The sequence below is a fragment of the Phacochoerus africanus genome, chromosome 14 (assembly GCF_016906955.1).
Source record: "Phacochoerus africanus isolate WHEZ1 chromosome 14, ROS_Pafr_v1, whole genome shotgun sequence".
Taxonomy (NCBI): domain Eukaryota; kingdom Metazoa; phylum Chordata; class Mammalia; order Artiodactyla; family Suidae; genus Phacochoerus; species Phacochoerus africanus.
In genome coordinates this window covers 52,354,991-52,371,596 of record NC_062557.1, presented here as the reverse complement: position 1 = coordinate 52,371,596, position 16,606 = coordinate 52,354,991, and the positions used below count along the sequence as shown (strand labels likewise).

At 51.3% G+C, this 16,606-nt stretch overlaps 1 protein-coding gene across 2 annotated transcripts; it reads left to right on the top strand.

Annotated features, from left to right (window-relative positions):
* Positions 1-649: 649 nt before the first annotated feature.
* TP53 (tumor protein p53) lies at positions 650-14,768 on the top strand. 2 transcript variants are annotated; one of them, XM_047756902.1, is made up of 11 exons: positions 650-813; positions 9,989-10,090; positions 10,228-10,249; positions 10,335-10,589; positions 11,032-11,218; positions 11,316-11,428; positions 11,653-11,762; positions 12,080-12,216; positions 12,313-12,386; positions 13,253-13,359; positions 14,156-14,768. In XM_047756902.1, exons 2-11 carry the CDS (start codon positions 10,017-10,019, stop codon positions 14,235-14,237), a joined length of 1,161 nt encoding a protein of 386 aa, XP_047612858.1. In that variant the 5' UTR covers positions 650-813; positions 9,989-10,016; the 3' UTR covers positions 14,238-14,768. The 2 variants fall into 2 exon arrangements, with proteins under 2 accessions (XP_047612858.1, XP_047612857.1); XM_047756901.1 differs by lacking the exon at positions 650-813 and adding an exon at positions 6,940-6,961 and having other exon boundaries at positions 14,156-14,404.
* Positions 14,769-16,606: the final 1,838 nt, after the last annotated feature.

Below are 16,606 nucleotides of genomic sequence, written 5' to 3'. Positions count from 1 at the left end.
CGCGAGCGCTATATTTGTTTTTACGGGGTTTGAACCAGTTTTGCATCTCAATTCCTCAGACCTCCGTCTCTTTTCATTCATTCAATAAATATTTATCATTGAGCTCTTCTTTGCTACCCAGTACTGTACTGGGAAAGACAAGAATGAATAAGATAGTAGGCAAGGTCTCTGCTCTCCTAACGCTTAGGTTGCTGTGTATTGAAGGCAAGGAACAAATTATTTCAAAACGTGATAGGGTCTAGGAAGGAAATTAAACAAGACAGTGTGATACAACGTAACTAGGAGAATACGTTAGCTTGGAACATTAAGGAAGGTCTTCCTAAAAATTGACATTTTAGCTAATGAGAAACTATCCAGCCATCTGGGAGAGCAGAGTTCCAGGCAAAAGGTGCAAAGGCTTTCTTTCACCTTCATGTCTGACTCGGTGACAGTCTTTCAAAATGGTTTCCACCAATTCTGTTCTCACAGGTCTGGGTTGTCGAATTTCTTCACCGCTAACTGTCAGTAGCTACAAAACCAACACAGCAGGAATCCTGACTCCCCTCACCCTCACCGCCTCCGTTCGTCGCCTCCGCCCGCAGGGTAATTGCTTGCCCTTACTTGTCATGGCGACTTTGTGCCAGGAGTCTCGCGATGGTTGCTGGGATTGGGATTTTCCCCTCCCATGTGCTCGGACTGGCGCTAAAAGTTTTGAGCTCCTCAAAAGTCCAGGGTCACCATCCTTGGCGCAGGTAGCTGTTGGTCTCCGGGGTTACCTGACGTCCCGTCTCGAGCGTGCATCCCAGGACAGTGACACGCTCTCCTGAGCTTCGGGTAAGCTCTTAACTGAGCCTGATGAATACTTTATGAGTCATGGGCTCTCGGGTCTGTGTATTTTCAGCTCAGAAGAAAGGAGGATGGAGGTGGAGCGAAAGATTTAGTGATTTGGGGGGAGGAATGGAAGTTCTTCTAGCGGCATCAACAGAGGAATGCAATGTTGGGAGGCCTGAGTGTAGATGATAGGGATGTTAGGACCAGCCGAACTAAAAAGCTGAACACCTGCGCCGGGTAGTGGGGCTTTGGGGAAAACTTGAGCCTGCCTAAGGGGTTCTTCCCCACCACCGCCACCACCCCATTTCAGTACTCGGTGTGGGGGAGCCCTTAATAAGACACACAAAGCATCAAGGTCCGAGGCTTTTGGATCTTGGAACTTTGGGGATTTATGGCTCGAGATTTTAGTGCGTATGGCATCCCAGTGGAACCCTGGACTCCATTCCGAAGTGGTTATCCGGAGTGCTCCGGGAAGTCCAAGGTGCTAACTTCCGGACCTTTGTCCTTTCTTGAGTGAACTTTCCAACTGGCCTTCAGCGCCTCAGGATGGAGAAAGTCCATTTAAAGGCTGTCAGTTGTGGAAATGGGACATGCTAAAAAAGAGGTTTGCCCGCGAAGCTTCGGAGGAGTAACCCGGCCAGAGAGGCCCGGGAGCCCTGTTATTGTTTGGCTCTGCATTTACATTTCTGCCACTCGCAGGAGCATTTCCGGTTTCTTTTCTTCGGAACAGCCCACTATTCACCCGATGTGAGGGAAGTAGAAAGAGAAAAGGTCTTTTAGACTGGTTCCTATTGCTTGCTGGGAGGGGCTGTTAACCCCCTCTACCTTTTTTTTGTCCTTCATGGACCACTTAGCCACCGCTTTTGGGAAGGAAAAAGCATTTGTTATGATGCAAACCTCAGTCCCTCCCCCTCTTGTGAATGGTGTGCTCCTTCCTGGTTGTGTGCTAACCAGGCGGACGCTACCATTGCCTGGGGCGGTCTTCTTTTTTTAAAATATCAGAAGGCAAACCTTGGGTATCTTCGAGAATGGGTACATCTGAGATTTAAACGAGAAAAAAGCATAACGATGGAGTTGTTTGTTTGTGGCAGAGAAACAATTTCTTCTGTATCCGGCTTTGGGCTGAGCCATCCCCGTTTTCGGACGCAGAATGAACGTCGTGAAAGCGGAAGGGGCGGGGCTTGGAGAGGGGCGGGGACGGAGCTCCCAAGTGCAGCCCTCCAGTCCCGGCTAGTTCTCGCCTGCGGGAGGCGGCTTGACCCCCGCGCGAAGTCGGTCGAATGCTCTCCTGGGGCATCTTCACCATTTAGGGCGCGGTCGCCTACCTCGCACCTGCTGCGAATCAGACTCTGTGGGCGGTACTTAAGCGCTTTTTTTTCTAAATCGAGGGTAGCATTTACACTCACCTCCTATCAAAATACAAGTCTCATGCTTCTTTCCAGTTTATCTTTAACCCTCCACCTTCATTTTGATTTCTGTCCTCATGGAATAGTTTTGCCTGTTGGAGAACTGCTTTATAAATGGAATCATACAGGTCGTGCTCGTTTGTGTCAGACTTCTTTCCTTCAGCAAAATCTTTGTAATGCACCCATTTTATTGCATGTGTCAGTGGTGTATCAGTATTTTGCTCCTTTTCATTTAATGTGTTACATTGGATGAATAAACCATCCATTGCTTATCCATTCTCCTCGTGGTGGCCTTTTGAGTTGTTTCCTGTTTGGGATTAGTTTTAATAAAGCTGCTCTTGACATTCTTGTACAGTTCTTTTTGTGGTCATATGTTTTTATGTTTCTTGGATATATACTTAGGCGTAGAATTACTAAGTCATAGAGTAGGGAATACATCTATGCGTTTTTAAATTTTATTTAAAAATTCTGGAGTTCCCACTGTGGCACACAGGGTTAAGGACCTGGTGTCTCTGCAGCAGCTCAAGTGGCTGTTGTGCAAGTCCCATCCACGCCTGGCTCAGTGGGTTAAGGATCTTACCCAGGAACTTCCATGTGCCACAGGTGCGACCATAAAAAAATTTTTTTTAAATAAAAGATTCTCATTATTCAAAGTAGTTGTACCATTTTACACTCCCACCAGCAAGATATATCCTGCCTCGGTGTTTGGTTTGTCAGTGGTTCTAATGTGGCATATCACTGTGGTTTTAATTTGCAGTTCTCTGTTAACTATGTTCAGCAATTTGTGCTTAATGGCCATTTCTGTGTCATATGTCAGGAGGCTGTTCAAGGAGTTCCCTTTGTGGCTCAGGGTAATGAACCTGACTAGTATCCATGAGGCTGCGGATTCAATCCCGGCCTCACTCAATGGGTTAAGGATCCAGCCCTGCTGTGGTATAGGCCGGGAGCTGCAGCTCTGATTGGACCCCTAACCTGGGAACTTCCATGTGCCGAAGGTGCTGCCCTAAAAAGACCAAAAAAAAAAAAGAGAGAGAGAGAGAGGCTATTCAAGCCTTCCCCATTTTAAACATTGGTTTATTTGCTTTTTGTATTATTGAGTTGTTGGAATTATTTGTGTATTCTGGATGGAATATCTTTTGTCAGATAGATGTGTTTTCTCCTAGCCTGTTGCTTGCCTATAAGAGCCCTAAGAGTAGCAGAAGATTCTTTTCTCTTGTTAGTTTGTCTTGGCCTGTTTAGGAAATCTTAACCCCAAGATCATGAAGATATTCTCTTATATTTTCTTCTAGAACCTTTATGGTTTTAGGTTTTACATTTAGATCTATGAGCCATAAGAAATTAACAAATTAAGGAGTTCCTGTCGTGGCTCAGTGGTTCACGAATCCGTCTAGAAACCACGAGGTTTCGCGTCCTATCCCTGCCCTCGCTCAGCGGGTTAAGGATCTGGCATTGCCGTGTGAGCTGTGGTGTAGGTCGCGGACACGGCTCGGATCCCAGTTGCTGTGGCTGTGTGGTAGGCCGGCGGCTATAGCTCTGATTAGACCCCTAGCCTGGGAACCTCCATATGCTGTGGGTGCAGCCCTAGAAAATACAAAAAAAAAAAGAGAGAGAGAGAGCATTCCCCAGTCAGGTTAGCATTAACACCATACCTAATAGTGACAGACTGAATGCTTTTTCTCTAAGGTCAGGAACTAGAAAAGGATTTGACTCTCGCCACTTCAGCATTATAAACTGCAGGTCTTAACCAGGCAAGAAAAAGAAAGAATTCCCTTGCAGCGTAGCAGGTTAAGGAGCTATTGTTACTGCAGCAGCTCTGGTCACTTCTGTGGCATGAGTTCAATCCCTGGCCCAGGAACTTCCATGTGCCTCGGGTGGGACCAAAAAGAAAAAGACGTAGTTCCTGTTGTGGCACAGTGGAAACCAATCCGATTAGTAACCACGAGGTTGTGGGTTTGATCCCTGGCCTTGCTCAGTGGGTTAAGAATACTATGCACTGAGCTGTGGTGTAGGTAACATACTCTGCTCGGATCTGGTATTTCTGTGGCCGTAGGCCAGCGGCTACAGCTCTGATTCGACCCCTAGCCTGAGAACCTCTGTATGCTGTGGGTGCAGCCCTAAAAAGCAAAAAAAACGAAAGTAAATACTAACAGTTGCAAAAGAAAACATTGCTTTATTCGGATGCTATAATTGTGTACACAAAGTGATTATAGCAAGGTTACAAGTTTGAAAAGCAATATGCGTAAATTGTATTTTTGTAGCAACCTTGAATCTGAAGTCAAAAAATGAATTTTAAAAACAATTCCAGGAGTTTCCTGGTGGCCTGGTGGGTTAAGGACCTGGCATTGTCACTGCTGTGACTGGGGTTGGATCCCTGGCCTGGGAACTTTTGCAAGCCACGGGCACAGCCAAAAAAAAACCAATGCCATTTACAATAGCATTGAAAAACATGATGGAGTTCCCGTCGTGACTCAGTGGTTAACGAATCCGACTAGGAACTATGAGGTTGCGGGTTCAATCCCTAGCCTGGCTCAGTGGGTTAAGGATCCGGCATTGCCGTGAGCTGTGGTGTGGGTCGCAGATGCGGCTCAGATCCCACATTGCTGTGGCTCTGGTATAGGCTGGCGGCTACAGCTCTGGTTAAACCCCTAGCCTGGGAACCTCCATATGCCACGGTAGCAGCCCTAGAAAAGGCAAAAAGACAAAAAAAAAAAAAAGTATTTAATTCAGTGTTTTAAAACAACCCTACCAGGCTTGGAGGTCCCACTGTGGCATAGTAGTTTAAGAAGCCAGTGTTGCCACAGCTGTGGCATAGGTCATAGCTGTGGCTCAGATTCGATCCCTGGCCCTAGATCTTCCAATGTCGTGTGTGTGTGTGTGTGTGTGTGTGGCCAAAAAAAAAAAATATATATATATATATATATATATCTCCTCACAGGCTTGTTTGTGGAAGTTGCCAAGCTGATTCCAAAATGAAACAATAAATAGTGCAGAGTTGGATGTCTTAAAACACCTGTCTTCAAGATTACTATAAAGTTAAGTGGCGTTTCTATTGTGGCTCAGCAGTAAAGAACCCAGCTAGTATCCATGAGGACTCGGCTTCAATCCCTGGCCCTGCCTGATGGCTTAAGGATCTGGTGTTGCCATGAGCTGCCCTGTAGGTCGCAGACATGGTTCAGATCTGGCGTTTCTCTGGCTGTGGCATAGGCGGGCTGCGACTGGACCCCTAGCCTGGGAACTTCCTTCCATATGCAGCAAGTGTGGCTGTGAAAAAAGAAAAACAAACAAAAAACAGTCTGATGACATTTCAACTGATATACATTTGATCTCACAAAGCTTTGTGTGGTTGTGGAGAGTGGCTAGGGGTATAGATGAGACAATAACGCAGAATGTTGATTATTCTTGAAGCTTAGATGTGGGTAAATGGGGGGACGTTATTCTGTTTACTTTTTTATGAGGTTAAAATTTTCCATAATGTTTGTTTATCTTTCTTTTTTAGATGTTTTTATTTTGGAAAAATGCAGACAGATACAAGAGTAACAACATATTTCCCCACCAAAGTTTTTTTTTTTGTCTTTTTGTCTTTTTGCCATTTCTTGGGCCGCTTCCACAGCACATGGAGGTTCCTAGGCTAGGGGTCTAATCAGAGCTGTAGCCGCCGGCCTACACCAGAGCCACAGCAACACGGGATCCGAGCCGCATCTGCAACCCATACCACAGCTCACAGCAACACCGGATCCCCAACCCACTGAGTAAGGCCAGGGATCGAACCCGAAACCTCATGGTTCCCAGGCGGATTTGTTAACCACTGAGCCATGATGGGAACTCCACCACCAAATAATTTTAACACTTAATATTTTGTCCATATTTTAATGTATGGATTTTTTTTTTTTTTTGCCACACCCACAGCATGCAGAAGTTCCCAAGCCAGGAATTGAACCCTCGCCACAGCAGTGACAACGCCAGATCCTTAACCAGTAGGCCACCAGGGAACTTCTGGATGCCATCTTTTTAAATTTTTCTTTGTTAATAAAGTTAAAACTCCCTTTGACTATACTCCTAGTATCATAAGCACACATCCCTCCTGAGAACGTCACTATCATGGATTTTAAGAATTTTTATTCTTCTTGCCTATCTTTATAATTTCACGTGCATGTGTGTATAAGCAATAGTCATTGTATATTTTTTGATTTCACAATTAAATTAAAATGACTGTGTTTTGCTTTTTTTCTTGCAAATTATCTTTTCACCCCACGTGTTTCTGAGCTGTATCTGGCTCCGCATACAGATAATTCATTTCCCTAAACCACTGCAGTAAATTTCTCTTGTGAGTGAACACACTGTGTTTCCTTTACCTCCTCCCTACTGATATAAGGTTGTTTCTTGTCACCTGCCATCAGGAACAACGATGACATGAACATTTTGGGGCAAGGCTCCTGCTCCTGCCGCCTGCCACCATTCTTCCAGGGAGTCCACCTAAAAGTGGTTTTGCTAAGTAGTAAGATGTATGTGTTTTCAGTTTTACCAGAGGCTGCCTTGTTTCTTCCCAGAATCAATTATTTTTTCCCCTATCACATGGCTTTCAGCCAGATGTTTTTTCCATCAGACTTCTGGGTGAAGCCAGGGGAGCCGTTATTTAGAGCTTGGGTGTGGGAGTTCCCTGGTGGCCCAGCAGTTAAAGGACCTGGCCGTTGTCACTGCTGTGACGCAGCTTCGATCCCCGGCCCAGGAACTTCTGCATGCCACAGGTGAGAGCAAAAATAAAAATGAAACGTAGGGCTTGGCTGTGGCCACGGACAGCCCAGGTTCATATTCCTGCCTCTGCCCCTTGGGAGCTTTCTGGGCCTGAGTAATTCCTTTAACCTCAGTTCCCTCCTCTGATGATACAGCACCTGCCTCACTGGCTTTTTGAGAGGATTAATGAGATAAGCCAGCGAAAGCTGTGGGTCCAGGTAGGGTCTGTTTTCGCAGCAGTCTTGTTGTTCTGATAATGGGCAGGCCTGCCCTTCCTTTGAGTCCCAGCCGAGTTTATTGCCTTCCCACCTGGGCTGCCTGTGTAAACCTGCCTCCCTGATCAGCTCAGCCGGAGAGTCTGGTTCCTCTTCTGACAGTTTAAAATCATGACCCCCTAATGTTCAGACCCATGGAAAGCACCTGCCCTGAAGAGGTTTCCTAGAGAAAAGAACATTGAGAATTTAGTTGCTACCAGCCACTGAGGGAGAGACACCTCCTATGTCCGTGGGGCTGTCTCCCTCTCAGTGGGCTTGAGACCTTGACCCACCATCCCCCGACAGCCCACATACCCACGTGTTTATTGAACACGGGATTGCGGGAAAGAAGTGAGCTAGCACAGATGTGGGCAGAACCACAAAAACCCCACCCCCCTGCAATCACAGAGCTCTCGCTCTCAATAATAGAGAACCAGGAGTTCCCATAGTGGCTCAGCAATAACGAACCCGAATGGGCTCCATGAGGACGCAGGTTCGATCCCTGGCCTCACTCAGTGGGTTAAGGATCCGGTGTCGCCATGAGCTGAGCTGTGGTGTAGGTTGCAGACATGGCTCGGATCCCGAGTTGCTGTGGCTGTATCGTGGGCTGGCAGCTCTAGCTCTCATTCAGCCCCTAGCCTGGGAACTTCCATATGCCACAGGTATGGCCCTAAACACGTGTGTGTATATATACATATATATATATATGTATTTGGCCCTTTTCTCACCTCTACATTTCCCTTAATAACTGGAGTACTATCTTAGAGCTGAGGACACTTAAGGGACAGAGACGTTAAGCAGCCTCCCAGAGTTACACAGCTATTCCATGGTGAGCTTGGGATGCAGGCCTAGCCCATCTGCCTCTAGAGCCCATGCTCTGCCATCTTTGCCCTGGGAGCTTTGATGAGTGAAGTCATGCAGTGAATTTAAGTGATGATACAACATCAAACCCAGGGCTTCTGACTTCTAAGCCCCATCTCTGTTTACACAAGCCTCCCTTCCATAAAAACCTCAAAGTTATTTTTATCCTCAATTTAGGGAGGGGGACCCTGGTCCTTCCCCCCAAGGCAAATATTTAGGGTCCCACTGCTGTCCCCTCTTGCCTTCCTTCGTGCACGTTCATGGCCTGTCCCCTGTCATCATTGGGAGCTATATAAGTGGCCCTTTGCCGGCCTCTGACTTAAATCAGCTAAAATCTGCACCTCTAGACGTAACTGATGACAAAGCTACGTTATGCAAAGTCATCTTACTCCTTAATCCTAGGCATTCAAATGGTCAGGTTTTTGTAAAAGCTCCTTCACTAACCTGTGCATTGCAGGCTGCTCCCTTAACCTCTCTGAGACTGTCAAGAATCAGGTGTGCTTAGCGGGACAGACAACCCATGTAGAAAGGGTTTGCACACTCTAAATAAAGCAGAAAGCAGGCCCCAGGTCAACATAAAGGGGCGAGTGAATGTTAGAGGAGATTAGAAAAGAGCTGCTTGTTGGAGTTCCTGTGGTGGCACAGCGGAAACAAATCCAATTAAGAACCGTGAGGTTGCAGGTTCGATCCCTGGCCTCGCTCCATGGGTTAAGGATCGGGCATTGCTCTGAGCTGTGGTGTACGTCGCAGATGTGGCTCGGATCTGATGTGGCTGTGGCTGTGGTGTAGGCCGGCAGCTGTACCTCCGATTGGACCCCTAGCCTGGGAACCTCCATATGCCGTGGGTGCAGCCATTTAAAAAAAAAAACTGCTTGCTGCGGGTGGGGCGGTGGGGAGGTGTTTTCAGTGCCATTACATTAAGACAGAAGGAAAAGAGTAATGGCAGGGATTTTTGCAGCGAGCATAATTCTGAGCAAAGCTGATGACAGATTTGGCTTCGAGAAAGATGGCATGATGAAACCATTTGAAAGCTGAGCTGGGAGATGAGATGATAGAGGCATAGCCTAGTGCGGGACCCTGGCCCAGACCACTCAGCTACCCCTCGCTCCTCCCTCGTACCCTTGAGCAATGATAACCAGCTCACGGCCTGGGCACAACAATTCATTTAGTCACCACGGTGACTGAGGAAGTTTATATCCCAGCAGCAAAAGCGAGCGAGAAAGGTCAGCAGGTAGTGTAAGCACGAGGAGCATTAACAACAGGGTGACCCTAATTCGAATAAGGTGACAGAGTTTGGCTGGCTGTCCTTGATCGATCGAGCGGTCTGGGTCCCTGCTGAGGTGTGACCCTCACGATGAGGTCCCAGTGAGAAGGAGCTTGCCCTTCAGTGATGGCAGGACCACTGTTCCCAGGAGTGAAATGAACCAGCGAAGGTCCGCCGTGCAGGGAAGGGCAGCCACTGTCGCTCGAGCATCGGGAAGGGAGAGGGTGCTAGGAGATGAGATCAGAGAGGTGGGCAGGGGCTGGGTGGTGAGGAATTTGTATGCCAAGGTGGGGGGGCCGGCCCCAAGGAAGCAGGAGGGAACGTGGGGGGCCAGGGAGGCATCTCCCCCCTGCCCCGCCCTGACCGCGGTGGAGGGACAGGGCTGAGTTACTTCATCCTGGTTCCCACAGAGGAGGGCAGACATAGGTACACGTGGAGGAAGGCTTGTGGATTCAGTGGTGGAAGGGTGGACAGTCCCTCTCTGGTTATCTTTTCCCCGCGGGGATGTGAGGGGTGGGGCAGGTGCAGCCTGGCATGTGAAGGGCAGGGCGCTGCCCCAGCAGCAGAGCCTCACCACCCTGCGGCGGTGTGGACAGAGGGGGTCCCTCTTCCCTCGGGGCTTGGGTGTGTCTCAGGCTGGATCCTGGCCTTTCTCCCCACAGCGGCCACACTGCCCTCCAGGGAGCTGCAATGGAGGAGTCGCAGTCCGAGCTGGGCGTGGAGCCCCCTCTGAGTCAGGAGACATTTTCAGACTTGTGGAAACTGTGAGTGGAGTCTCGAGGGAGGGCTGCCCGTCTTCTAATAAGCTTGCCCCCCTCCCCCCCCAGCCCCCAGCCCCCAGCCCCAGTAGAGGCCTCTGGGAAGCACAGACCTGTACTGACTCTCTGCCCTTGTCTTCCAGGCTTCCTGAAAACAACCTGCTGGTAAGGACTGGGGCGCGGCAAGGGCAGGGGCCTGGGGGGCTGGGGGGCTGGCCTCCTGACTCCTGTTGTTCCCATCCATCCGCAGTCCTCTGAGCTCTCCCTGGCAGCAGTGAACGATCTGCTGCTGTCCCCAGTCACAAACTGGCTGGATGAAAATCCAGATGACGCCTCCAGAGTGCCAGCGCCTCCTGCAGCAACAGCGCCCGCACCAGCTGCCCCCGCACCAGCCACCTCCTGGCCCCTGTCGTCCTTTGTCCCTTCTCAGAAGACCTACCCTGGCAGCTATGATTTCCGTCTAGGGTTCCTGCATTCTGGAACAGCCAAGTCTGTAACCTGCACGGTCAGTGGCCTTGAGGGACTGGCTTCGTAGGGACAGTGCCTGGCCCGTATCCCCCCGGGTTTTTCTGTTCAGAACTTCGTGGTTCCACTGCAGCCTTGGGCTTTGTGTCAGGCTTTCTATGTTTAACCTATTTGGTCTATGACCTTGGACCCTGGTCCCAAAGTTGAATACTCCCACTTGACCTTGGCCTCTCATCCTTCCCATCACACTCTTCAGCATCTGTCATGAGGCCATGGAACTTTTTTTCTTTTCTCTCCACTCATTCATTCCTTGGCTTGTGTAAGGAAGCTTCTGGGAGGGAGCCCCCGACCCTGCCATCTCTGGCTACCCTCCCCACCGAGCACTTGGCTGCTAATCAGTATTTAGGCAGCGTCTGTTCATTTGACTGCTGGCTCCCTGTCCTCTGACCTTCTGTTCACTCTCCATCCTCCCTTTCCTGCAGTACTCCCCTGCCCTCAATAAGCTGTTTTGCCAGCTGGCCAAGACCTGCCCGGTGCAGCTGTGGGTCAGCTCGCCACCCCCGCCTGGCACCCGTGTCCGCGCCATGGCCATCTACAAGAAGTCAGAGTACATGACCGAGGTGGTGAGGCGCTGTCCCCACCATGAGCGCAGCTCTGACTATAGCGATGGTGAGTGGGCGGGGGCTGTGGGTGGGACAGGGCTGGTGCCCGGAGCTGCCAAACCCCTCATTCCCACCCCCACACCCCCCCCCCCGATTGCTCTCAGGTCTGGCCCCTCCCCAGCATCTCATCCGGGTGGAAGGGAATTTACGGGCCGAGTACTTGGATGACAGAAACACTTTTCGACACAGCGTGGTGGTGCCCTACGAGCCGCCCGAGGTCTGGTTTGGCCCCTGGGGTCTCCGGGAGGAGGGGGCCAGAGGGGTTTGTCCGTGGCCTTCCTGGTGGGAGATGGGGGCGGCTTTCTCCTTCTCACTTGACCTGCCGCAGCCTCGTGAGGCATGTAGGGCAGATGGGTTACCCCCATTCCACAGCTGAGACGCCCAGAGGCCAGTGGCCTCCCGGGGCTAGTAGGGTCACCTTGGGCCCGTGTTGTCCCCCAGGTCGGCTCTGACTGTACCACCATCCACTACAACTTCATGTGTAACAGCTCCTGCATGGGGGGCATGAACCGGCGGCCCATCCTCACCATCATCACACTGGAAGATGCCAGGTAGGGGCCGCACGCCGCCCTCCACGCTGGCGGGCCCCTCCTCAGCCTCTGCCTGTCTCCATGGCCCTGCCGCTCATCCCCTTCTCCCGGGCTTCCAGCCATCCTTCCCTCTGGCTGCAGCCACTTTGCATCCCTCTGCTGCTCCCTCCCAGTGCCCTTTTCCCCAGCTTTGGCACCCCTCTTACCTGTGGCTTCTTGATCAGCTGGAGCTGAGGCTCCTCGTAGGATGCGGGGGATGGGGAGGGGGTGGGGCCCCGCTCACAGAGCAGGGAGGCCAGGCTGGCCTTCCTCACTGCCTCCTGCTTCCCCCGGGGTAGTGGCAACTTGCTGGGACGGAACAGCTTTGAGGTGCGTGTTTGTGCCTGTCCTGGGAGAGACCGCCGCACAGAGGAAGAAAATTTCCTCAAGAAGGGCCAATCTTGCCCCGAGCCGCCCCCTGGCAGCACTAAGCGAGGTAAGCAGGCAGGACCAGAAGGGGTAGAGGGGACAGGGAGGGGGCTGTTCTGCCCAAAATGCACTCTTTTCTCACCTTTCCTCACCTCTTTCCCAGCACTGCCCACCAGCACCAGCTCCTCGCCAGTGCAAAAGAAGAAGCCACTGGATGGCGAGTATTTCACCCTCCAGGTATCGAGTCTGGGAGAGAGAGGGGCCGTTTCCTGCTCTTACTCAGTGGGGTTGGATAAGGGGAGAAAAGGTACAAAGGTAGCAGGTGTGAGGTTACGCCCAGTTTCTCTAGCCATCCTTTCATCTGTTCATCGGCTTGACTCTTGTAGTGAATATTATCTATCGGGTTTGAGAGATTGAAGTTTCACCTCGGTCACCCCATATGTTAATTTCTTCTTGACTACTTTGCCTGCATTTGGGGCATTTGCCAACAGGGGGCGGTAGTGCCTTGAAACCGTGGCTTTATTTATTTATTTCTCTTTTTAGGGCTGCACCCTCTGCATATGGAGGTTCCCAGGCTAGGGGTCAAATCGGAGCTGTAGTTGCCGGCCTCTGCCACAGCCATAGCAATGTAGGATCGGAGTCTCTTCTGCAACCTACACCACAGTTCACGGCAACACAGGATCCTTAACCCACTGAGCGAGGTCAGGGATCGAACCCGTGTGCTCACGGATGCTTGTCCGGTTTATTACTGCTGAGCCACGGCAAGAACTCCCTAACATAACATTTTAAAGAACCCTCTTCCGAAAAGAAAGTTGTTAAAGAGAGCGTAAAAATAGTTCTTGTGAGAATTTCCTTGTGCAGTGAGTTAAGAACTGGACTAGTATCCATGAGGAGTCCAGTTCGATCCCTGGCCTCCCTCAGTGGTAAGGATCCCAAAGTTGTGGCTGTGGCTGTGGCTGTGGCTGTGGTGTAGACCAGCGGCTACAGCTTGGATTGGACCCCTAGCCCGGGAGCTTCCATATGCCATGAATGTGGCCCTAAAAAGGAAAAAAAGTAGTTCTTACGACTTTGCCTAATGCTCCTCCGCCCCTTCCCTGCCACAGATCCGTGGGCGTGAACGCTTCGAGATGTTCCGAGAGCTGAATGACGCCTTGGAGCTGAAGGATGCCCAGACTGCGAGGGAGTCGGGGGAAAACAGGGCCCACTCCAGGTGAGTGACCCGCATCCCCTCCCTTGCCTTCCTGCGTTGGAAAGCCGCGGGGGTCCACTCTAACCCTGCCTGGTGGTAAAGGGCAGCTGAGCCCCTGCTGTCGGGTCCAACATTCCTCCACTTTCTTGCCTCCAGGGGTCCACACACCTCTTGAGCCCAGGGGCATGGGATGTTTCTTTCCCACTTCTAGCAACCCTTAGACCCTCAGAGCTGGGGTCTTAGATGGGGGCCTGATAGCCATGGGAGGGTCAGACTCAGCACTGGGGGGTCAGATCCTCAGCCCTACAAAGTACTAAGGCGTCCTGTGTGGCCTTGTTATTCGCCTTCTCAGGCTCAGTTTCCTCATTGTCACATGGGGTAAGGGGGCAATTTCAAGGTTAATACCTCTAGGTGCTCAGTCAGTAGGTCTGCAGTTGGCAGTGACTTTTCTTTCTTTTTTTTTTTTTGTCTTTTTAGGGCCACAACCACGGCACATGGAAGTTCCGAGGCTAGGGGTGGAATCAGAGTTGAAGCCACTGGCCTATGCCTCAACCACAGCAATGCAGGATCCGAGCTGCATCTGCAACCTCCACCACAGTTCACGGCAATGCCAGATCCTTAACCCACTTAGCGAGCCCAGGGATGGAACCCGTGTCCTCATGGCTACTAGCTGAGCCACAGCGGGAACTCTAAGCATTTTAACTTAAATTCTCCTCCCTCCCGCCTCAGGCCTTGCAAAGCCCAGCTCCAGGAAGAGGGGCCCAGAGCCTCCCATTGGGATAACATCATCCCCTCCTCTCCCCCTCTCTCCTCACAGCCACCTGAAGTCTAAGAAGGGGCAGTCTCCCTCCCGCCATAAAAAACCGATGTTCAAGAGAGAAGGACCTGACTCGGACTGATGCCTCCTGCATCCCATCCCCTTTTGAAGTCCCTGGCATTTCGGGGACTCAGGTGCTTAGACCTCTGCTTGGTGCAGGTGTGCCTTAGAAATGCCCTGGAATTCCTCTATATGCTTGGCCTGGGGCTCTGCTAAAGAAATTGGCCTGCACTGGTGGGTTGCGGGGGTGGGGGGTGGGGGGTGGATAAGGGGTCCTGGGGGCCTTCCGGCTTAGCTTTTTAAGGGTTTTTGTATTTTTTTTATTAAATTTTTTTCATTTTTTTAAAGTTTAAAGCATAGTTGCTGTTTCCGTGTGTTTTTAAAGGTTTTTATTGGTAAAATGTTCAGAGAGGTAGGAAAATGTTCTTGCGTGTCGGGAACATGTTACCACCAGCCATACACTGGGTCGGAAGCCCAGTTCTCCACCATAATAGGCAGAAGAGTGCCTTTCCATGATAACCTCCCTCCCCATGCTGGTTGGGAGAATTTATGAAATAATGTATTGTTTTCTTTTTATATGGTTCTTATTTTCCAATAAAATAGTGTGGTAGCACTTGTGTGTCGGAGGGGTTGGTGCCAGAGCAGGATGCCTGGGACCTGCAGTGCAGGGGAGAGGAGTTGGGGGGGGGAGGCCGGGAGGCAGCCACCTGAGTCATCGGGGAGTATGTGTGGGGGGCCCAATGCCCGGGTTCCAGGAGGAGAACAAAGGCCGGAGACTGGGTCAGTCTGCAAGCTGAATGACAACAAGGAAAGGGGTGACTCCATTCATAACTTGGGAACCGACTGTCCCCCGCCCTCCCCTCCCGCCAGGGCTGGCACGAGGTCTTCTGCTCCCTGCTTCTAGGATTGGGCTGCTGCCCCCTCTCAGCCTCTCACCAAGGATTATAGGATTTAAATGTCTGATTTAGCAAGCCTGAGCCTCTGGGGTGGCCATCTGCTCCACGGGGAAGGACCAGGATACCTGGGTTCCCAAGGGTGCGGGGGGTGAGGGGGGGCTGCTATTGGATGAGGAGAGAGGGCAGGGGGAGGCCTGCCAGCTGGGCTCCCCAGGAAATGGGGGCGGCTAAGGTGAGGGCAGGGATGGGGGGCTGGAGCCTTCCCGGCATCCCCTCATCTGGGCCTCATGCCAGCCAGTGGAATGAATTGAGGCTTTAAACTCTGCCAGGAAAACCTTTCAAAGGGCTTCTTGGGGTAGGGAGGAGGGTTGAGCCTGTGGTGCCCAGCATACCCCCCCACCCCATTCTGTTCCTCAGTGCTGCCAGCTCCCAGGGAGGGGGGCTGGGGGCGAGCTCTCCCCATCACCCACTCTGCCTGAGCCAGTGCTTGGAGGGGTGGCCCGATGGTAAGGACATGGTTCATCCTTGCCTCCTCCCTGAGGACAGGGAGAGGGGAGTAGGGTCTAAAGGGGCTTCTGGGGCCACTGTCCCCTCAACCTGCCCACCAGGCGTCAAGTGCCTGTGGGAGTCCCTTGGCTTGCTCTGAGGATGCCAGACAGCCACGAAGCAGCCACCAGCCTCCCTGGCCTCAAAACCACCTTTTTCTTGCTGGGAAATGCCAAATACTCTCCCCGGGAGACCCAGAAGCACCTCTTTCACAGATCGTTAGCTTCCATCTCTCCCCACCAGCCAGGCCCTTGGCAAACCAGAACACTCAACATTCATTCCTGTAGACGGTAACCTCGAAGCTCTCTTTCTGACCAGCATCTGGCACCCTCTACCCTCCACATTTCTCTAGTGTGTGTCCTTAGCTCTGATTTTATTTCGGCCCTACTCCTTCAGAAAGCAGGTCCATTCTGGCTCTGCCCATCCCTTGGTGAGCTGATTGACTACTGGCCTGAGAATGATAGGTCCTGGGTTTTCAGGCCAGCTCTAAGCTGTGTGACCCCCCAAGGAGTCCCTGACCTCTCTGGTCCCACCTGCTCACTTCCTTCCCTCTGGTTGTATTCATTCCTCTGATAACCTAGCCAGCACCAACCGTTCATTGGCTGGTGCTCTCCTCTGCCCAGGACTGTTCTATGCTGTGGGTGTGCTGGGGCAGACATGGCTGCTGCCCTCAAGCTCAAAGAGCCCAAGTCCTTTGAGACTTGGAATAATTTATTTATTTATTTGGGCCACACCCATGGCACATGGAGGTTCCCAAGCCAGGGGTGGAATCGGAGCTACAGCTGCCAGCCTACACCACAGCCACGGCAACACCAGATCTGAGCCGTGTCTGCAACCCACACCACAGCCCACGACAACCAACACCAGATCCTTAACCCACTCAGCAAGGCCAGGGATCAAACCTGCATCCTCATGGATCCTGGTTGGTTTTGTTACATGCTGAGCCACGAAGGAAACTCCCTGGAATAATTACTAGAATTAACCTTGATTTTGGGAACACAGGGGTCCT